The 20,886-nt window shown below is 37.1% G+C and overlaps 1 protein-coding gene across 1 annotated transcript; it reads left to right on the top strand.

Moving 5' to 3' along the window:
* Window positions 1-5,096: 5,096 nt before the first annotated feature.
* LOC113277589 (HMG-Y-related protein A-like) lies at window positions 5,097-6,263 on the top strand. Its single transcript, XM_026526646.1, has 2 exons — window positions 5,097-5,232; window positions 5,318-6,263. The coding sequence occupies exons 1-2, from the start codon at window positions 5,191-5,193 to the stop codon at window positions 5,909-5,911; spliced, it is 636 nt and encodes a 211-aa protein (XP_026382431.1). The 5' UTR covers window positions 5,097-5,190; the 3' UTR covers window positions 5,912-6,263.
* Window positions 6,264-20,886: the final 14,623 nt, after the last annotated feature.

Raw genomic sequence — 20,886 nt, 5'->3', positions numbered from 1 at the left:
GTCTGCACGAGTTCCGAACAATCGGAACATATACCTGTGCGAGTTTTACTCACAATAGTCGAACAACTGGAGCGTCTTGTTTAAATTTATGTAAACATGGGGAATAACCGTACCTCATACATGATCTAGCAGGTGGGAAGTTATATTAATAGAGGAGCAACATTACGGATCCTAAAACTTTGAACTCCATCAACTTGGAAATAATTCACGGTAGGTAAATAATTATATTCATTATTCCCATATTTTATCCTGAAGATTTTTGGAAACGCACTGCTTTCAATTGATGAATAAAACTGTAAACTGGCATGGAAACTACAACATGCATGTTTCAGATGTTGGATTTGTTGGTAAGCCTAAATGATTGTTCAATTTGTTAACATTGTTCTTATTTTCTATGCACGATAACAAGGCCCCAGTTCCAAGACGGTGGGACCCATTCTCAGGACAATGAGAGTTCGTTATATGAGTAAAAAAACGTTTCATAAAAAAGTTTATACATAAGATTTATCATAGATGGAGCAAACAAAAATCATTTAGCAAAGAAATTTGATGGAGCGAGAGAAAAAAAATTACATGAAGAAGCCTTCTTGGAACCAGAGCAAAAAGGGAAAAACAATAAATCGTTTGCATGAAAAGGTTGTTGGAAATGGAAGAAAAGAGCGAGGAGAAAGAAAAAAAATCGCAGGAGGGAGAAAAAAAAAGGTGATGTACAAAAGGAAAAAAAATAAATGAACTGTATAATATGATGATCTCAAACGAATGAGTTTCATATTTAACTAATTCTACTATAATTGGGATTGATATATAGTGAAGCATCACTCTAAAATACAATGAAGAATGTCATGAATCAAGCTCTCAGTGCATGAGTAGTTAAGTTATTTTACAATCATCCATCCAAAAGGTGCGGATCACGTTAGAGCAATGCTCGGTTGAACCCACAAGTTTTGTTATCTCAAGATTGTTGTCAATGTTAGATGATTAAAACTATATCTTGATTTCTAGTCTACTAAGTCAAGTCTCTGACTAGGTTAGAATTTGGTAGTTGAGTATCAGACATCACCCTTGAAGAGTGAAGATCGACGAAGAAATTTAAAGAACTTCTGTATCAAGTATGTGAAAACTGAACCATTTTTTTTACTCAGTATCTTACCATTCTATCCTTTTGAGACGATTTTATATGACTTCAAGTAGATTTACAAATAATAAATTTCGAGTCAAGCTTGTCTTGTTAAAAATCTCGAAATATGATTCTAGCAAAGATGTTCAACGATACTTAACTTCACCGATCCTTAACAACATTACTTCTAAATAATTTATTGTGTGAATTAATTTGTGGATCAATTGAAAATTGCCCATGCAAATGATTTTATCACGTGCAAATATTTCAAATATCATAAAAGAGAAATATTGAACTACCTGATATTTCTGCTCAGGATAGGTTGGCGAACCAGTTCGCAAATCATAAATATTTGAGTTTCAGAAATACAGTTCAGTTGAGTACAATTTACGAACCCAGTTCATGAACCGTGGTGAACTAATTTGCTAAAGTTGGTATTATAGGCTAGCAGTTGGAAAACACGTTCACAAACCGTAGTAAACTGAGTTCAGTAGTTTGGTAGGGTTGGGAAACCCGGTACACGAACCGTTGCAACCTGACTCATGAACAAGACTAATGGTTCACAAACCGTTGTGCCATCCGTCCCAGTAGATTTTAGCAGATGCTCAAAGACTTATTTTTTAAATATGTTTAGCATTTCTAGAACTCTCTTAAACACTTCTAATACTTCACTGATCACCCAAACACTTATGAATGTGCATCAAGATTAAATTCTTAGGTGTTTAAATGAACGTCAAATTTCTTTAGTTCTTTGGCATACTTGCCAAACTGAACAATCATTATACATGGTTCCAGAACCGGTTCCTAGTGTTATATTCTTTTATTGTATTTTCAAGACCTAGAAGTGTTTGCTTGATTCCCAATTTATCTTAGCTTGAACTCTAAGCAATCCCCGGTCTTTGAAAACTATAAATAAAAATGCTTTTTCAACTGGGAGATTCAATCCCTAACACTTTGTGTCCTAGTTGATTCTAGAGTCGTCATCTATAGACCTGTGTTTCCTCTTAGAAACATAATTAGGTCTATGATTAAAAGACTTCGCTTAAGGGATTCGTGAAGCCAGGTCCGACTATCTTTATCTTGATAGTTCGTGTATCCTGATCTTGCTTTTCTGTTATCGAAGTTTTTGTAATCTCTTTCAGGCAAGATAGATAGTAATCGTAAATTTCTCTTCGTCTCAGACTTTGTGAATTCCTCAAGATAGATATCTGAAAACTGATCTTAGTTGATCTTTTGGAGATTTTTCTTGAGAGGTGGTTAAGAATCTAGGCCGCTCTTCAGGAGTCATAAGTTCCGGATGAGTTTTGCTAGCTTTTTGTATTGCAAACAGATTTTCCCACCTTGATCTTTGATATAAACGAAAATCAAATAGGCTTATCTGTTGGAGGCAGAGTCTTCGGTTAGGCTGAAGAAATTCTTAGGATGTAAAAGACGTCAGATAAGGGAATCAATTGCGTAGAGCCTTGCGAAGTTCAAGAGACATAAGGAGCGCGACTGTAACTGAATCGCTTGTACGAGGGATTCGTCTCAACTACATTCCAGAATTCTAATAGTAGGCTAGTGTTTGCAGCAGCTTAATACAATTTGGTGTTCAAATCTGGACGAGGTTCTGAGGTTTTTCTACAGTTGCACTTTCCTCGTTAACAAAACTTCTGGTGTATTGTTTGTTTCCTTTTCCCCATTATATTGTTTATCTTTATAATTGTATTTGCGCAAGTTATACGTATTCAATCTTAGTAGACACGTCCATCTAATTGTGATCGATTACGGGACTCATTCTTGTAGAATTCATATCTTGAAAGATAGATAACAAGTTTAATTACTTGGCAGAATTCCGATTGGATTATTTGGATACGACTAGATTGATCTTGGATATTTATTTTTGAGATCGTCCATGTACTCTTCTTAACAATCAGGTTCACGGATTCTTTGTCTATATACATATTGTTTGAGAAGAGGTCAGAGATATAAACTCTAAATACATATTGTCAAGGATCATTCAGTTGGTCTACTTGCAATTGTATTAGAACGCAAAAAGTTGGTGGTTTACTTGGTACCCCTGCATTTTCAGATCACATTTCGGCATCACCATCATTAACTGAACATCAACATGAGTATATTTACAATGTAAGCACCAGGATCTATACTTCATGGACGCAATATGCCAGCTTTTTCAAAACAGTGAAACTATAACACTATCGCAGTATGATTAGAAAAGTATTTCATCATGCATGCATCTACGACCTCACCTCACAAGTGGACATTTATGTCGTTCTCTAATCACAAGAACAAAAACTCACCATCTTTTTCGCCAATGCACCCACGAACTCTTGTCTCAAAAATGAAACCAACACTAATTGTTAACCCACAAGACTCATACATTACCCAAGAGACATAACAACGCGTGATCGAGTAAACTGGTAACGATTCATATTCTTCTTCTCCAAAGTATGTGACACTTTAAGCGCACATCATATATGGTGCAATGGGTTTCCATACTAATATATACATATTTGGCACCAAATATGTTACTTAGTTAGATCAACCAACAAGTATGTTACTTAGATAGATCAACCAACAAGTATGTTACTTAGATAGATCAACCAACAAGCAGTACATGATGCTAACAAAACTACTCTTGTCGAGTAGTCTTGTATGCATAAGAATGACAAATATACAAGGCCCGGTAACCAACGCAAGATACCATTCATAGCAAGATATTCTTATAGTATCTGAGATTAACATCATTTATAACAAGTATGGGCTATAAGATTTCTACGATAACACCCAATCAAAATTATTAAATTTCCAGAATTATATTCGTATCCAGTCAATCATTGCACCAGTCAGGTATCCACAAGCAAAGAAAGGGATGAATTGGGTCAAGGCGGCGGGTTTGGGCACCAAATGCTCATCCCGAGCCTTCTATATGTAAGATATTAACCGAGCTTCCTAATGATCCAAAACAAAGACGTAGCTGGATAACTTAATCTGGGTAAAATCTCGGAGATCTTATTTTCAAATTTCATAGTTGTAACATGTATGCCGAGCATTTGCACACTTTGCACATGTTAAACTTGTATAAATATACTGGAACAACACCGATTTTCAAGGAAAATATCAAAACTGTTTGAGTTTTCCAGTGTTCACCTCGATTTTTAATATCTAAGTTCAATAATGTCCGTTGGATTGCTAACCTGTTTCCCCGAGACTCTGATCGTCTAGATGAGTTTTTTCGGCCAAATCAGGCTCGCCGAGATTAAAAAACTCAGTCATGGTCATGGATCGAGACTCTAAATCTCGACGATATCTCGGCCATGACTACATTGACTGAACCTGTACAACATGGAGCAAAAAAAATAAAAATGCACCCATACAAAATGCATGGTTTATATGGGCTGATACCAGTCCATCGATCCAATGATTAGGATTGTCAGGATTTTTTTGTCCTATATGGACTGGTATCAACCCTTAATAGAGCTGGTATCGGAGCATATAAATCAAAAGCTCCAAGATTGCCACAGAAAGGGCTCTTTCTTGACTCGTTTATCCATGACAATGTTACAAACTTGAACGAGCAGGTGACGATCCAATAACTCGCCGTGTTGGATGAACTTAATTCGAATCAAAATATCCAGTCTGACTCATCACAGTCAAACGTTAACACAAAAAAATAAAATGAGTCAGACTCAGGTCAAATCAACTCCAGCTAATAACTGCTGCAACCCATCAAGTACTAAACCTTATCAAAGACTGTAGCAGTAAGGATGAAATTATAAAAAAATAACAATTTAGAAACCAGCCCTTCTCTTTCAACTGTTATCCTAATCCACGTCATCAATCCGCATGATCTCCAAACTCTCCAATCAAAACCCACCGATCTATACCCAATAATCAATTCCCAACCGTCGATCCTCACTTCAAAACCCTCTTGTTTTTCTCCATCAGATTCGATCCAAAACCAAAATACAAACACCCCCTTTTTATATCCTTCTTTAACCTTTCATTCTCATCTTCTCCCCAAACAAACACTCCCCTTTCTTCTGCTGTGTTTGTCTCATCCTTTTTCTTTAATGGCGATGGAAGTTCCTCGATCACTCCCACAGTACCCAGAGGTATGAAAAACACAAACCCCCCATTTTATTTTATCAATTTTAGTCATAGATTTGTACTAATTTTGTTGTTTTTTGTGATCTGCAGATGATATTTAGAGCAATTTCAGCTCTAAATGAAGCAGCAGGTTCAAACAAATCAAGTATTTCAAACTACATAGAATCAACATACGGAGATCTACCAGCAGGACATACAGAGCTACTAACTCAGAACTTGGATAAACTTAAAGAGAGTGGGGAGCTTGTTTTTGTGAAGAATAACTACATGCGTCCAAACCCAGATGCACCAGCAAAAAGAGGTAGAGGTCGTCCACCTAAACCTAAATCTGCAGCAGCAATGGCTATAGCTGCTGCTAAAGCTGCTCATGTTGGTCCACCAAGAGGTAGAGGTAGACCACCAAAGAATAAAGATGAGTCTGGTGGTGGTTCTGTTGCTGAGAAAAGAAAGGTTTCTGAACCTTCTGGAAGACCAAGAGGTAGACCTAAAAAGGTCAGGTCTGATGAAGGTGAGGGTGAGGGTGGTGATGATGAAGAAGGTGATGATGATGAAGTTGTTCCAGCTGGTGTTCCTGGTGCTGCTGGGGGTGCTGGTGCTGGTGCTGGACTTAACATCACTGGTTCTCCTAAACCTCGTGGTAGACCTCCAAAGGTTAAGACTCCTTTTGGTATTGTGGGTTTCTGATCTCAACAAGGAGAAGGTGATGTGGTAGATTGTGACTGATTTTAAGGGTAGTTTATGGATGGGGCTCTCTGATCTTCTGTGAGTAATGGGTTTAATTCTTACTCTGTTGGGTGTAGTAGTCCTTTTTAATTAATTTTAGCTGTAAGTTTGTGTGTTGCTGCTGCCTTTTGTTATCTGTAATTGCATGTACATTTGATGCAGAAGAAACAGGAGAAGAATGAAGAATGAATGAATGACTCTTTTTGTTTTTTCAAGTTTGTTGATCTAGGATGGAGGGTTTCTAATTTACTCTTTAGTTTGTGTTTGTTCAACTTAATTTCAATGGAATCAATAGATCTTGTTAATTAGTACTTGTTTTTGAGTGGGTATTTTTTCATTTGCTACACAGATATTCAGTTGCAGTTTGTAATGAAGAAGAATGCACTTTTTGAGATTGTTTGTTATTGCTTTGGGTCTCTGTTGCTTGAGACAGAGAGACAGCAACAAAAAGGGTTTTGAATGTTTGATGTGGATAGACCCCATGTTTAATCTTTGGCAAATAGTGAAATTTGAGTTGAATTAACCCTTTTTCATTATTACAAAGTTAAAGAAAAACAATTTAAGCTTTGATTCCTTTGAAATTGTGGATTATTCGTCTCCTGTTTTTTGAATGGATATTTTTTTTTAGGTAATAGATTCAGTAGGAATCATGATTTGTGATTTATGAAGCTGTCATTTTTAGGTGGGTATATTATCTTGTTGATGTTGCATTGAATGCTTTCAGGAAGAAGTAGACTGACCCATTTGAATTTGAATTCTTGTATTTATTGATCAAATGGATAATGGAAGTATGTATAAATGAATGAAACCAATCTCTTTGGAGAAGGTAGGTCATGACATGAGTAGTTTAACTGGGATGGATCTGCTGGACTGGAGACCAGTTCATAGCACAGAGGGACCAGTGATTTTATAGCTGATGTGAGAATCTAAAGTTTATATTCCCTATTCCACTAGTGTAATGTTGCTCTGAAGGAGGAATATGTTATGCTTTACCAAAAAAAAAAAGTAAAAAAAAAAATTAAAAAGGTGAAGTTTTTGTTTATCTGAAGTTGTTCATTTTGCCTATTGCAGGAATCTATGTCTCTTCTTGGCACAAGGTTTTATCTACACCTTGTTTACTTGGCCGCATCGGATATCAGATGGGTTATGTACATCACGATGTGAAGGGAACACTTGTTGGCGACTTGCAGTCTTGCACAAACCTAGCTTATAGCGAGGCTTCAAAAACAACTTTTTCTACCAACTTTATTTCATGCCAGTGAGGTTCTTTGGCCATAAATTTCAGGGTTGCTTCGAATTTAGTTCTGTGGTTAAATGAGCTTGGTGTTATTTGTTTGGGTCTTGATAAGTCGCTAAACAAGTGTAACCCACTACCTGATCAGATATTAAACATATTATTATGACCTAGATTTGTATTCGGTCATCGCAGGTGCTTTATATACTTTAAAGCCGTTTCTAAAAGGTCGAACTAAGTAAGCGTGATGCAGGAAATGTGAATTTATGCCACGGATCACGTAGAAACTGCGCAAATGAACTGTTTCCTAGCCACTTGATGACTTTGCGCAGATATAGTATATGCCATGGACCACATTGTATCTCCCGTCGTGTCCTCTCATTCATTAATCAGAGAATAAAACTAAAATTAAAAGTTAAAACCAATAATAAGCATTTCCAAAGATGGGTTAGGTTCATTTGATTATATTCTCAGATATTTAATCACAAATTTCATGAGTATGTTCTTAGTATTTGTTTAAAACATGGTGTTGGCTTTTATAAATATTTGAAAGTAATAACAATAAAATAGAAAAACGAAAAAGAGAGGATTATATCTATCCGTCCGCGAGTTATAACCTATAATCCATCACAAAAAAACCATCCAAATAAAAGTGATACAAAAACCACAAATATCATAAACTGTCTATATTACCCTTCTACTATTTAAATCACCCCAACAAAAACAAAAATCAACCACATCTTTAAATTTTATTTAATTATCACCACCAACAACAACAAACCACCAGCAACATCGCAACAGCCGACCGCCAACGCCACCGCCGACCACCACCGCCTCCGATCACTACCGCCGCCTCCGACCACCACCGCCGCCGCCGACCACCTCCGCCACCGCCGCCGACCACTGTCGCCGACAGCCGCCGCCACCGACCTCCGTCACCGCCGCCACCGCCGACCACCCCCACTGCCAATCACCGCCGTCACCAACCAACACCACTGTCGCCAACCACCACCACGCCACCACCTGCGCCAACTACCACCGCAGCCATCGACCACAACCACAAACAATCGTTGACGACGACCACCACCGTCACCGAGCAAACACCATCATTCTAACCGACCACCACCACCAACCAGCCGCCACCACCACAAACAATTAATTTGATTGACCAATGTTGAACAAAATAAGAAAAAATGACGCAACTAAACTGAAATGAGAAAAAATGATGAAACCAAACTAAAGAAATGATGGAACCACAATTTCTCGTGCAAACAATTTCTCGTGAAAAATGATGAAACCAAACTGAAAATATGATGGAACCAAAATTGGTTTCACTAAACATAGATGAAACCGAAATTGGTTTCATCATTTTTCCACATATTGTCATTTCACCAATAACCACCGACCAACACCACCGCCAACCACCGTGACCAACTACCACCACCACCGCGCCTCCACCATCACTACAGTCCGCCGCAATGCGTCATTGCACAACCACTACCAGCCACCTCCACCATCCAGCACCACCACAAGCACCACAACCGTCCACCGCCATCACCAACCACCAGCACCACCACCACTGCGCCATTGCACCACCACTACAAGCCACCGCCAACACCTGCTGCACCGCCACCTGAACCATGACCGCCCACCGCCATCACTGATTACCAGCACCGTTGCCGCCTACCGCAGCCGCCGAACGTCATTCACCCATGTCTACGCTGAAATCTGCCACTGCTGCCACCACTGGCACCAGCACTACAGACCACTTCCATCTTCGACTACCAATGGCACCAGCACCACCACTACCGTCATCTCCATAGCTAAAATAGTATGAAACCAGTTTTGGTTTCATCGTAAATTGGATGAAACCAGTTTTTCTGCTGCAGATTCCCCGACATTGACAAACAGCTTCCCTAGTGAACCTAATATACTTTCTTCTTGACTATCTTGTTCGTCACCGATTGGGATTAGTGGTGGGCTTACTGACAATTTGGGAGGCTTCTGATATGGACTTGAATTGATGCTATGCTTCTTAATACAAAAAAATTGTGATGTTGATGATGTTGGCAGTGTGCAAATTAGGTTCGCTATCAGATACGTAATTAAGATGCGTCAAATGTAAAAGCCAAGTGAGCAGGACAAGAGTGTACAGTTGGATAACATTAATATATATTCACTAAATGACTAAATCGTCTGTTGGTTAAGGTACATTAAACGATAGCTTCATTAGTTAATCAAACTTAATAAACTTCTGAAACTCGTGCTTGAAAAATATAGACCTACAACTATTTTTCAGTCAGAGAAGAATAAAAAGAGATAATCAGATACAAGATAACTTTGTTTGTGTTTTAAGGATATGCAAGTAACTGGCTCTATTCTAGAGTATCAACATTTGTAACATACTGGGTGTTCCATTGATGTGCACCTCAGATACTTGAAACCTATGCCAACGTACACTGAGAATGCTAAAACATCTACCATTCATTAACTTGCATGACCTAGACAAAATAAGAATCCTACAGTTTCCCCATAACTAAGACAATTACGAGATCACCAATTCTATATACTCAAACAGATGGATTAAAATAAAAAAGCAGGTTATATATACCTCAGTTCTTTCGTCACGCATCATATTAATGGCAGCAACCTCAATAATATTTGCTAGCTTAGCTCCTACCATCCCCTCTGCCATACTAGCGACGGCCATATAATCTACATCTTCAGCATTGTCTGTCACCCTCTTCTTATTAGATTTCCACTGCTCCAGTTGAAGTTTATAATGTGCTTGAAGTTTAGATTTCCACTGCTCCAGCTGAACCATGGCAGCAACCACCATTTCCCTGTCATCTACAGCTCCACATTCCACCACTACGACACATAGCTTCTTAACTCATTCACAGCTCCATAACCTCCACCTGCATCATTTCAGTTCACAAGCCAATGCCATTATCTTCTTTATCCTGCATACCAACCAACACAAGTCTTCAACTGGTTTAAATCCTACCAGCAATCCATGGCTTAACCTGCAATTCCAGTCCTTGCGCTAGAGCTAACACCACCAGACAACTGCACCTACATCTCTGCCATCAGACCACAGTAACAACAACAACATCAACATTACATCTTCTTAAACACCAATTCTCAGCACAACCTGCACTTCTTATTCAATTCCTTCTCTTCACTTCCATGACCACCTCACTGAACTGTAGTACCACCAATAAACACTTCCACTGCTTAGTCAAAATCCATCGTCACCTGCAATTTCAATAGCAGCTGAGGCATCAATTCAGTGAACACACAACACCAAAAACTCCATTCATCTTCTTCTCATTCTTTTCTCATCTGAATCTGCCCAGCAACAACATCTTGCGACTCCAGAACCCATCTCAAATCGAACCGTAGTTTGCCAAGTTCATTAATGCATCATTTCCATCATCTACAGTTCCATTTCCGCTTAACTGATTTCATTATCACCAGCAGCCACAGCAGCTCATCTTCGATTTCTTCTCATCTCTGTTTCATAATTCCACCACCATCATTCTTCAGATCCATCCTCAACACCAGCGACCTCATTCATTTCTCAAATTGATAGAAAATCCCTAATTTTTTCTTCAAGATCACCAACACAAACCCTCAATTTCTCCAGATCCCCATTTCAGTTCATCCAAAACTCCACAACTGAATTCAACAGAAGCTAGCAGAACCCATCTTCACATCTTCTCAATCTAACTCAACTCTGAGTTTCAATTTCTGAATCAACCCCAGACGAGATGCAGATCCAATTTCTTGCAATATCAGATTCAACCCATCTTGAATCTTACCAAAGTCCATCATCTCTATCTTACCCTTTTCTCATCTCCCAATTCTCGATCTATTTCTCGATCAGCAACAACGATATTTACTCTCAATTTCAGGTGATAAAACAACGGCAGATGCTGCTTCTTCTTTTCTTAGTTTTAGGGAAATAAATAAGAGAAAACGTCTCTCGAATTCTTCATATCTTGAATCAGCGCCGTTCTTCTCGTGCAGTTCCATTGTTGTTGCTGGTGATGATGGTGGTGGGAGAAGGAGACGGAAGAAAGAAGAAATCAGAGAAGAAGAAGAAAAGGTCGAAGGGTATGTTTGGCTTTTTTAAAAGTAACAAAAACTAAATTTACACATTATTATTTGGCTTGGGGTTTTTGTCCCAGTTTTATTTGAAACGGTTTTTATTTGGTAGAAATAATATGACCGGTTTTTTCTTATCACTAGTTTGTTCACCTAGGGGTTTTGTCACTAGTTCTGTATATCTATTTACAAGTTGTTTGAAATGGTAGGAACTTTATAATTGAGTTTGTATCTTTTAATAACGTTTTTCCTCTCCTGACCATAATTGGATTTTATAAATATTCTCATATATAATTAATCACAAATTTCATGAGTATGTTCTTCGTATTTGTTTAAACATGGTGTTGGCTTTTATAAATATTTGAATGTAATAACAACAAAAAATAAAAACAGAAAAGAGAGGACTATATCCAATGTGTAAACTCCAATTACGTTTCTATTTACAATTTGGTGGAAATTATAAGAACTTCATAATTGAAACTTCATAACATGTTGAGTTGTTATCCTTTAATAATGTTTTTCCTCTTCCGATCATAATGGGATTTCGTGAAAACATCCATTCAAAATATAATGAAGTGTGTTTATAGCGGCGTGTGTTATTTTTATTATTTTCTCGAGGCAAACCTTAGGTTTTTCGATAATGATACTGTTAGAGCACTGCTCAGTCGAACTCGCAAGTGTTGGTATCTCAAACTTGTTGTCAAGTTTAGTTTCCAAAACTATAAGTCTTGATTTCTAGTCTACCTATAGCTAAGTCTCAGATTAGGATAGTAAGTTTAGTTGAGCACTAGACTTCACGGCGTTCATCGATTGAAGACGAAGAACTACTAAGGGGATCTTGTGGAACTTCATCAACAAAAGGTATGTGGAGACTTAGAACTCATCTATCACTCAAAAGTATATCTACTCTATCTCCTATTTGAAGTCGTATAGCTATATAGACTTCCATTATACACATTTGATATTTCGAGCTGAGTTTAACTCGCTTCCATATTTCTCGAAATATGTGTTGGTAAGCTTTCTCTTTAACTAAGTTCATCTTATATTCTTGACGAAAGTCAAAAGATGATCATGTGAAAATCGCCTGGTAACATCTTACATGATTTGTGTGAGACAGTCATTTGATGTAGACTCGGAATGTTTCGTATTGATCATTCGATCACTGGGAAATTTCTCTGAAGCTAATAGTTTGTGTGAGACAGCTATTGTTGTCTTCTAAGAATGTTTCAATGATTGAAATGGGAGTTTAGAACAATTAACCATAATTGGATATAGCATAGTACGCATACTTGTATGCTAACTATTGCATGCTATTCCAAGTCCGGGAACCATAGTATGCATACCCGTATGCGTACTGGTTGGTTTAATGAAAGTCCGAGAACTTAGTAAGCATACCCGTATGCGTACTAGCGTAAAGTTCATGTCCAGAAATTCAACTGAGTTTGGAGGTATGCGTATCCGTTCGCATACTTGCGAACCCAAACTAAGTACGACCACTTAGGTATGCGTACCCGTTTGCATATTTGAGTAGGTTGTGTTCTAAAATCGGTTTGTTCATGAACTAATACATTTATATATATTAAGGAATGCAATCTTTTGAAAACCGTGGCTATAATGTTCATGAATTGATTCGAGTGAATCAAAATCGATTTTGCTTCAATAGTGTCTTATATACTTCTATGAGAATATTAACAATTGAACAACTCTAGAACTAGTTTCATTTGAACTAGTTATGGTTAAGATGAATAAGGTTGACATGAAAGTGTTCATATGGCTAACTTCGGTTAACTATTGTTGAGCCAACAAGGTGTACGCGTTTAGGTAAGGTTACTCATATCTAAATGAAATGACTTTTCATTTGTGTGTAACAAGCTAAGTTCGATCTAACGGCTGAAAGATATTAGCTTGAGTCTAATCAGGTTTTCATCTAACGGTGCATATTGAATGCTTTGTTACCAAGGTAACATTTATTGCAAACCCTGATTTGAAGACTATATAAGGAAGAACTCTAGCAACCAGGAAACCTAATCCCCACACCTCATGTGTGATACTAGTTGTGACTAGAGTCGATTCTCCTTTAACCTTAGGTTTTTCCAAAACCCTGTAGGTTAACGACTTGAAGACTTCATTGGGATTATGAAGCAATACCCAACTATTTTCTCTGTAGTTGCATGTTCTGATCTTTCTTTATTCTATCGTAAAGAGTACTATCTCCTCTAAGATTTGCTCGAGATTTAATCTCCGATAGGCAAGATAATAAGTAGTCACAAACATCTTCATCTCATCGTTTGTGATTTCACAATATCTTGTTTCACTACCATACGATTAAGATTATTACGAGGTGATTGATATTACTAGGTTGTTCTTAGGAAATATACGACCGGTGTATCAATTGGTTCATGTTCACCTTGATTTATCAAAGACGAAATAAAACTTGTAGGTATTTCTGTGGGAGACAGATTTATCTATTCAATAGACTTTTCTGTGTGAGACAGATTGGTTTATCAAGTCGTTGACTTTGGGTCGTAGCAATTCTTAGTTGTGGGTGAGATCAGCTAAGGGAATCAAGTGCGCAGAGTCCTGCTGGGATTCAGAGGCGTAAGGAACGCGACTGTACCTTGATCAGTGTGAGATTGGTTAGGGCTCAACTACATTCAAGTCCGAAGTTAACTTGGAGTAGGCTAGTGTCTGTAGCGGCTTAATACAGTGTAGTGTTCAAATCTGGACTAGGTACCGGGGTTTTTCCGCATTTGCAGTTTTCTCGTTAACAAAATTTCTGGTGTCCGTGTTATTTCTTTTCCGTATTATATTTGTTTATATAATTGAAATATCACAGGTTGTGCAAAGTTCAATCAATTAAATAATACAACCTTTGGTTGTTGATATAAATTGATTGACACTTGGATATTGGTCTTTGGTACCATCCAAGTTATTTCTCATATTAATCTGGCTCACAGATTTCTATCCGTACGATTTCAGATTGACTTGAGAAATTGAGATACAACTCTTGGATATATTTCCATAGATTGAGTCTGATTGTCTAGTTGATTCTATTGGAATTACATTGGAGTTTGTCCATACAAATTTCCTAAATGAAATATTGGGTGTGGTTGTTAGACCCCCGCTTTTTCAGATACTCTGATTCAGAATTAGGATTGATTGCAAGACTGAACAAGGTATTTCCAGTAATTACAGGTACTTCAAACAGACAACAAACACCAATACAATCATGATACTTAGCAACATAGCCACAAGCCTTATCCCGAATCAAAATCCTAACTATTTCAGATAATTTTCTAAGTAGAAGAACAAGTTTAAATGTGTTAGAGCATTACTTGGTTGAACCCGCGAAATGTTGGTATGTCAAGGTTGGTTGTCATATTTTAGTTCCAAAACTCAAGGTCGCTTGATTAGATTACTAAAGGCAACTCGTTAGGCTAGACTAGGAAGTCTAAAAATATTTAGACATACAAGTATTACTCTGAAGAACCTGGAGAATCAGAAGGCATATCGACATCAATGAACGCATCATCCTTTTGATCGAGGTTAGTAATACAATACTTGACTTACTATCTACGTTACTTTCAAGTCGTTTAGATTGAAAATGTAACATGCAGAGTTATATATATATGAAACTCTAGTATTAGAGACTTGATCATTCTAAAAGTGTCAAGGGAGAATACAAATCGTATCACAACTTATGTATATTGAATTATGAAGTATAACGTTTATTTTTTGAACTTCGTAATCGCGACATATAAACTGTCTTTGTAACTTGTTACTAGATTATGTAATGAACTTAGGATTGATTTTATGCCTAGAAAACTATGTTTAACTATATGAGTTTAATGAAATAGACTTGCGAAACTTGTTTCGTAGTTGAAAGGAATCAATGGGATTGGTGGTCTGATTCCTATTGGGGATCTATAATAGGATCGATCTCTGCTGAGCGATCTATAGCAGGACCGATCCCAAAAGAAAATTTTATATTTCCGGTTTTACATGTACTTTAGGTTTTGTGAGTAACGAAATATGAGTTGTTATTAAGGAAAGTTCAAGATGCCACTATAGTGAGTTATTTGAACATGAGTTAAAATCTTATTTTTTTATTGTTCAAAGATATTTCTTGATATTCAAAGTGAAATGTTTGAGAATCTTTATATATATTAAGATTTTCGAATTTATATGTTTTATTTTTCCATCAAGTAAAACATATCTCTGGAAGGTATATTACTGAAGTATACTTGTATGCTATCTAATATTGAGTTGCCATCCATGAGGGATTTTGGTATATTAGTTGGATATTAGCTGGAATTAGACAAACAAAAATTGGTGTTTATTGCAAATCTGTAGATATTTTCGGTTATGGAAATTCTTTGGTGTCTAATTTACCTTAGTCTATAAATAATGAAGTTTGTTATTCTTACAAACTTATTCTGACACATGCACTTTATTTTGTAGTCACTATGGTAGCCGACTAATAGGATTACTTGTAATAATATCTTGGAGAGGAGAGTAACCCAATTAAGCGAAGTCTCTTACGTCTGCTAGTTGAAAGACATATATGGGATCAAGAAGCGTTTTAGTGGGAAACTAGAATTTTCATTGTTTTTTTAGTTTTTGATTATTGATTTGATTGACTACCGGTGGTTAAACCTTGGTTGTACCTAGTTTGATTATTCTTGATAGCTTTTTCTTCTGACATAAGGTCACTCAAACTAGATTAAGGATTAACGGTACTTCAAGTCTGTCTTTAGATCTGACGATAGACTTGTGATCATCCATTGTTAACAAACTTCGTTCTGTGTGTGATCAATCACAAATGAAATCAAGTTTGTTTGTGCAAGTACATTGAAGACATTGAAGATTTCTTATTGGTTTCTGACCTTTGTGATTTACTTCGTGCATACACTTGATCGGCTGGGATTCGACTTAGCTTTGTTTATCTTTTGATGGACATATTATTGCTGGTCGTATAGATCATCAATAGATCATTTGGTGGTTTTCTTCAGGATCTGAATCTGATAGGTTATAAACCTGGATATGACTATCGATCTTGGTTGATCTAAACTGAACAAAGGAGTTTATATTATTTAAATGGAAGAACCTTTGTTTAACTTAACATGAATCTTTGATTTACTTTTTGAGATTGATTGAGCGGCTACCGGAAACAAATTAGTCATTTACTGTTTCGGGACGATCCAAATGAGTTGAATGCTTGAAGTCTTCAGAATCATGTGAAGCAATTTAAGATAGTGGAATCTATCCTAGGATTCACGTGCATTGTCCAGATTGGTTGTAGGCGCATGGATACCGAGGAAACTAAGTGGGTAGGGTTAGTTTACTTGGTTTCAACTATACAAAGTTGGTCATAGTCTTTGTATAGCGGCTTAATTATGAGAGTATTCAAAATTGGACTATGTCGCGGAGTTTTTCTGCATTTGTGATTTAAGGAAACATGCTTGCAAATCAAGTTTGTATGGAAAATGAATGTGCATTTGTCTGGTGAGCTTGAAGCTTTAACTTCCGGTCACTTTGTTCAAGTGTGGCGCATAGGGGAGTTTTTTCCTGGCTGGGCGTCGTAAGCGTAATTTTACGGCCGTCACAAATAGTATGAGAGTAAGTTGCAAGAAAACTTTAGGGATTGTACGTTATGGACTCTTCAACGATTATTTTTTAATAAGACTACAAAGTTTTCCTTCAAGGAAAACAATTAGTTGGAAGAGTAGGCCAACTGTTGTGCGAATCGTATCAGACTTAGTCAAGTGTTGTGAGTTTTCCACGCCTTAAATATCGACCCATCAGATAGTTAGTGACCCGTAAGTCCGTTCAGGATTGTAGGTATACAATGAGACTGATCATCCCCACCCATTTGGAACAGTGTACGTTGTCAGGCCGGATAGAATCCCACTACATCAGTGACTACCTGGAAGACCATCTGGGATGGTGGCTTGCATCTGATTGCTTTGACATTTGATTTTTTTGGTCCTCAGAGTACTGCACTAAGAATTGCTGATCATTTTGATGACCCTTTCAAAATTGTGAGCTTTGGAGATCCCTGGTGTTGCAGTATATTCGTGTACTTAGGATCATGTGTTGAGATATCCTGAGCATGTAGTATGATACACATGCTTAGGGTATCCAAATTGATATATAGGTAGTGTTGTGGACTCTCTTAGGATTCCAGGGTATGCGGTATGAGACAGATTCTCAGAAGGTCTTAATTGTTGTTCACAACAAATTGAAGAAACCTTGTGCAATTTCTGACCATCATGGTATGGGACATGTGCTGAGAAAATCCAAACCGACGAAGCTTGTCCATGATAGTTTTGTTTTAAATTTTAGGGAATAAATTCTTTAAAGGGTGTAATGATGTAACACCCGCACTTTTCGCATGACGCATGCTCAAATATGCGTCATTCTCATGAGATGAAGCTTCATCTCAAGTCTATGCGAGCGTTTATGGTGTCCTAGCACTAAAATCACACCATTATGGTGCATCACGACAGTAGTTGGCTGGCCAAGAGCGATATCGCACAATCATGGTGCATTATATAAAGTTTATCATCAGGCCATAAATGCATTCACACCACTATAGCGTATTACTCAAGGGTGCATGGCACAACGGCCATAATAGTGAAGTAGGTATGTCAAAGTGCTCCCTAATTTTAATTTGTAGAAATATCAGTAAAACATATAAAGAGAGAGATAGTTGGGTGAAGGTGCATCAATGAGGAATGCGCGATTAAGCTTCATAGCTTAACCGGTGAAGCATATTTAATGCGAAAGCATCAATATTGTTGTGTAGCCTTGCGATGTAGCATATGATGTGTAAGTATTCTTGTTATTGCTCTACGAACTAAGAATGCACCACAAAAAATACATATAAAGGAAAATCATGAGATGCACAATCTTGTGTATCATTTACGAATGACCCTTTGGCATATGTGGACTAGGATTTGCTTGGTACACGAGTTTGATTTAGTCGCTGATCCCGGCATTGATGAACTATAGTCAATGGTGGATCCTTTCGAGCCACAGAGGAGGGTACGTAGGCAGCCACAACGAGTTGCAACTTTAATGGTCCAACGGCTTGTCGCTCATATCATCTAATTGTGAGGTCATTGCGACACTATGGTGACTCATATCATTTGGCCCGGTATTGCGGTGAAAGAGATGATTGTTGCCCATACTCGATGAAGGAGTTTAATTTACATTCCTTGGAACTCATACCGCATATCAAGTCATTTTGATGTAGGCATGCCCAATTGTAAATTAGGCACATACATGAAAGCAAGCTAACAGGTATGCAAGTTAGGGGATCTTGCATAATATGCTTACATCACAAGGATGATGCATGGAAAAAATGGCATGAGCATGACTGATGTACCCTTGACACGAGCAAGATTAGCATATGATTTCATCTCAGTGACAAAGAGAAGTAAAAAGAAGTTGGAAATAGGCTTGCAATGACCTGTGTATAAGTCCAAGGCATGCACTATGCCTGGACAAAACTCAGAAGCCAGTGATTCTTGCAAATGCATCAGCATTAGCCTTCAAGGCTATGTACCCTTCGCTGAACAAGGGTGAGTTGTAAAAGTGTGGAAGCTGCGTTTAAGACATCATACTTGCAAAACATGTTTGCAATGGCAAATGAAAGTGCATTTTGCCGTGAGCTTGAAGATTTGATGCCTAATCACTTCGTTCACCAGTGGTGCATCGGGGAGTTTCGACCTGCGCGGCTGGGCGTTGTAGGTGTAATTCTCTGGTCTGTCACGTAAGTTTATCTTTTGGAAAGATCTCTGGGTCATGAATGTCTCTCTAGATAGCTTGGTGCTAGAGGGACATATGGTTAATAGAACCATGTTCCTTAATTATGTCATTGATACTAACAAGTGTTGGAATTTTCTTGATATTCTTAATATTCTTCCTAGTGTTGTTGTTAATGAAATTATCTCTAGTATTATTCCTTTCAGTGACTCTCTTGCTGAAAAGAGGGACTGGCACCTTCATAAATCTGGTGAAGTAACATCTAAGGGTGTTTTCTTCTATAATGTTTACCTCCCAACAGTAATCCTTTGTCTATGACAAGGATTACAGATTCATATGGAAACACCAAAACTCTAAAAAACTGAGAAGTTTTACATGGTTGTTTGTCAAAAATAAGCTTAATTTAAAAGAAAAATTGTAGAGAAGACATACACATAGTGCTCATTAGTTCTCTGTTTGATAGTACAGTTTCCATGTATTCTTTAGTCGTTATATTATCTCTCATGTTTGGAGTTTGGTGTTTTTTTTTTTTGTTATATGCAGAAGTTAAGATATACTTCTATGAATTGGCCTTGTCTACTTGTCAACATTTGGTTAGCTAAAAATACCTTTTGTAGTGAAAATAAAAAAAATTGTGCGCAAGAACATTTAACTTAGCCTTGAAAAGATACAAAACAGTTCCTCCATACTTCAAGAAAATGAATGGTGGAGTTTTTAGTAGAGATGAGAACACTTAGGTCAAATGATTATGTTAAAATTAACATTAATGGTATTTCTAATAAGTTTTGTACAGGAATAGGAGGAGTTACTAGAGACGATGCTAAAGGATTCAATATTAGATTTGCCGAAAATATGTACTTCAATGGAAACAGAATTTAGAGCCACTAGAGAATGTCTTATGCTGATTAAAAGCCTCAAGTTTCGTAAAGTGGAGGTTGAGAGTGACTTAATGTATGATCACCGATGCTGTAGAGGGAAGATGATCCCTGCTAATATCTAAGAACAACTATCGTGGATATAAATAATCTTTTGATGTATTTTAATGATGTTAAGTTCAATCATAGATTTAGGGAATCAGACTTTGTGTCTAATTAATTTACTTACTAATGTTGCGACTAATAAAATTTGGAAGGTGTTTTGATTAATAATCCGTCTTCCTTTGTTGTTGATTTATTATATACTCTTCAGAAGTTTGTTTGGTGTTTTAACCCACATAATATAGGCTCAGTTTCCTTTATCATCTTGAAGCGAAAATGTTTTATTATATCGTTTCCTCATGTTTATTTGCTTGGCTAGTTTTAGCCTATCACTAGAAGATATAAAAAGGCTCATTTTGATGTAAACTCTAGGAACCCTTAACTAACTATTTTTGTTGATAGCTAATTTAGCTTTGATTAATTAGTGTTAATTCGGTCGATTAATTAGTGATTAATCTTGTTAACCTAAAAATCAACTAATGTTAATTGATCACTAAAACATGAAAACTTTTTAAATATTTTTGTAAAAACATCAATCAAGAATCAGTGGATGTACATGCAGTCCAAATATGGGTTGATAAACATTCATGAAAAACACATAGAATCGGTGGTTATTACTTACTAAGTAGACTTTTTATTAGAGTCAGTAGTTGTGGATGTACGTAATCACTCTTAAAGCATATCATACTCGATTTGGAAATGAGTATGATTTCATTCTAGGTTTGAGAATGAGTATTGGTTGTATACTTATATTCATATCTGCAGACTGTAGCAGAACAAGAGCATACAGAGGTTTGTACTATCCGATCGGTTGTAGCATAAAGCAGCTACAACAAAATTGGGCA

The sequence above is a fragment of the Papaver somniferum genome, chromosome 5, assembly GCF_003573695.1.
Source record: "Papaver somniferum cultivar HN1 chromosome 5, ASM357369v1, whole genome shotgun sequence".
Lineage (NCBI taxonomy): Eukaryota > Viridiplantae > Streptophyta > Magnoliopsida > Ranunculales > Papaveraceae > Papaver > Papaver somniferum.
Note: the sequence above shows the minus strand (reverse complement) of the source record. Positions and strands in the feature narration are given on the sequence as shown.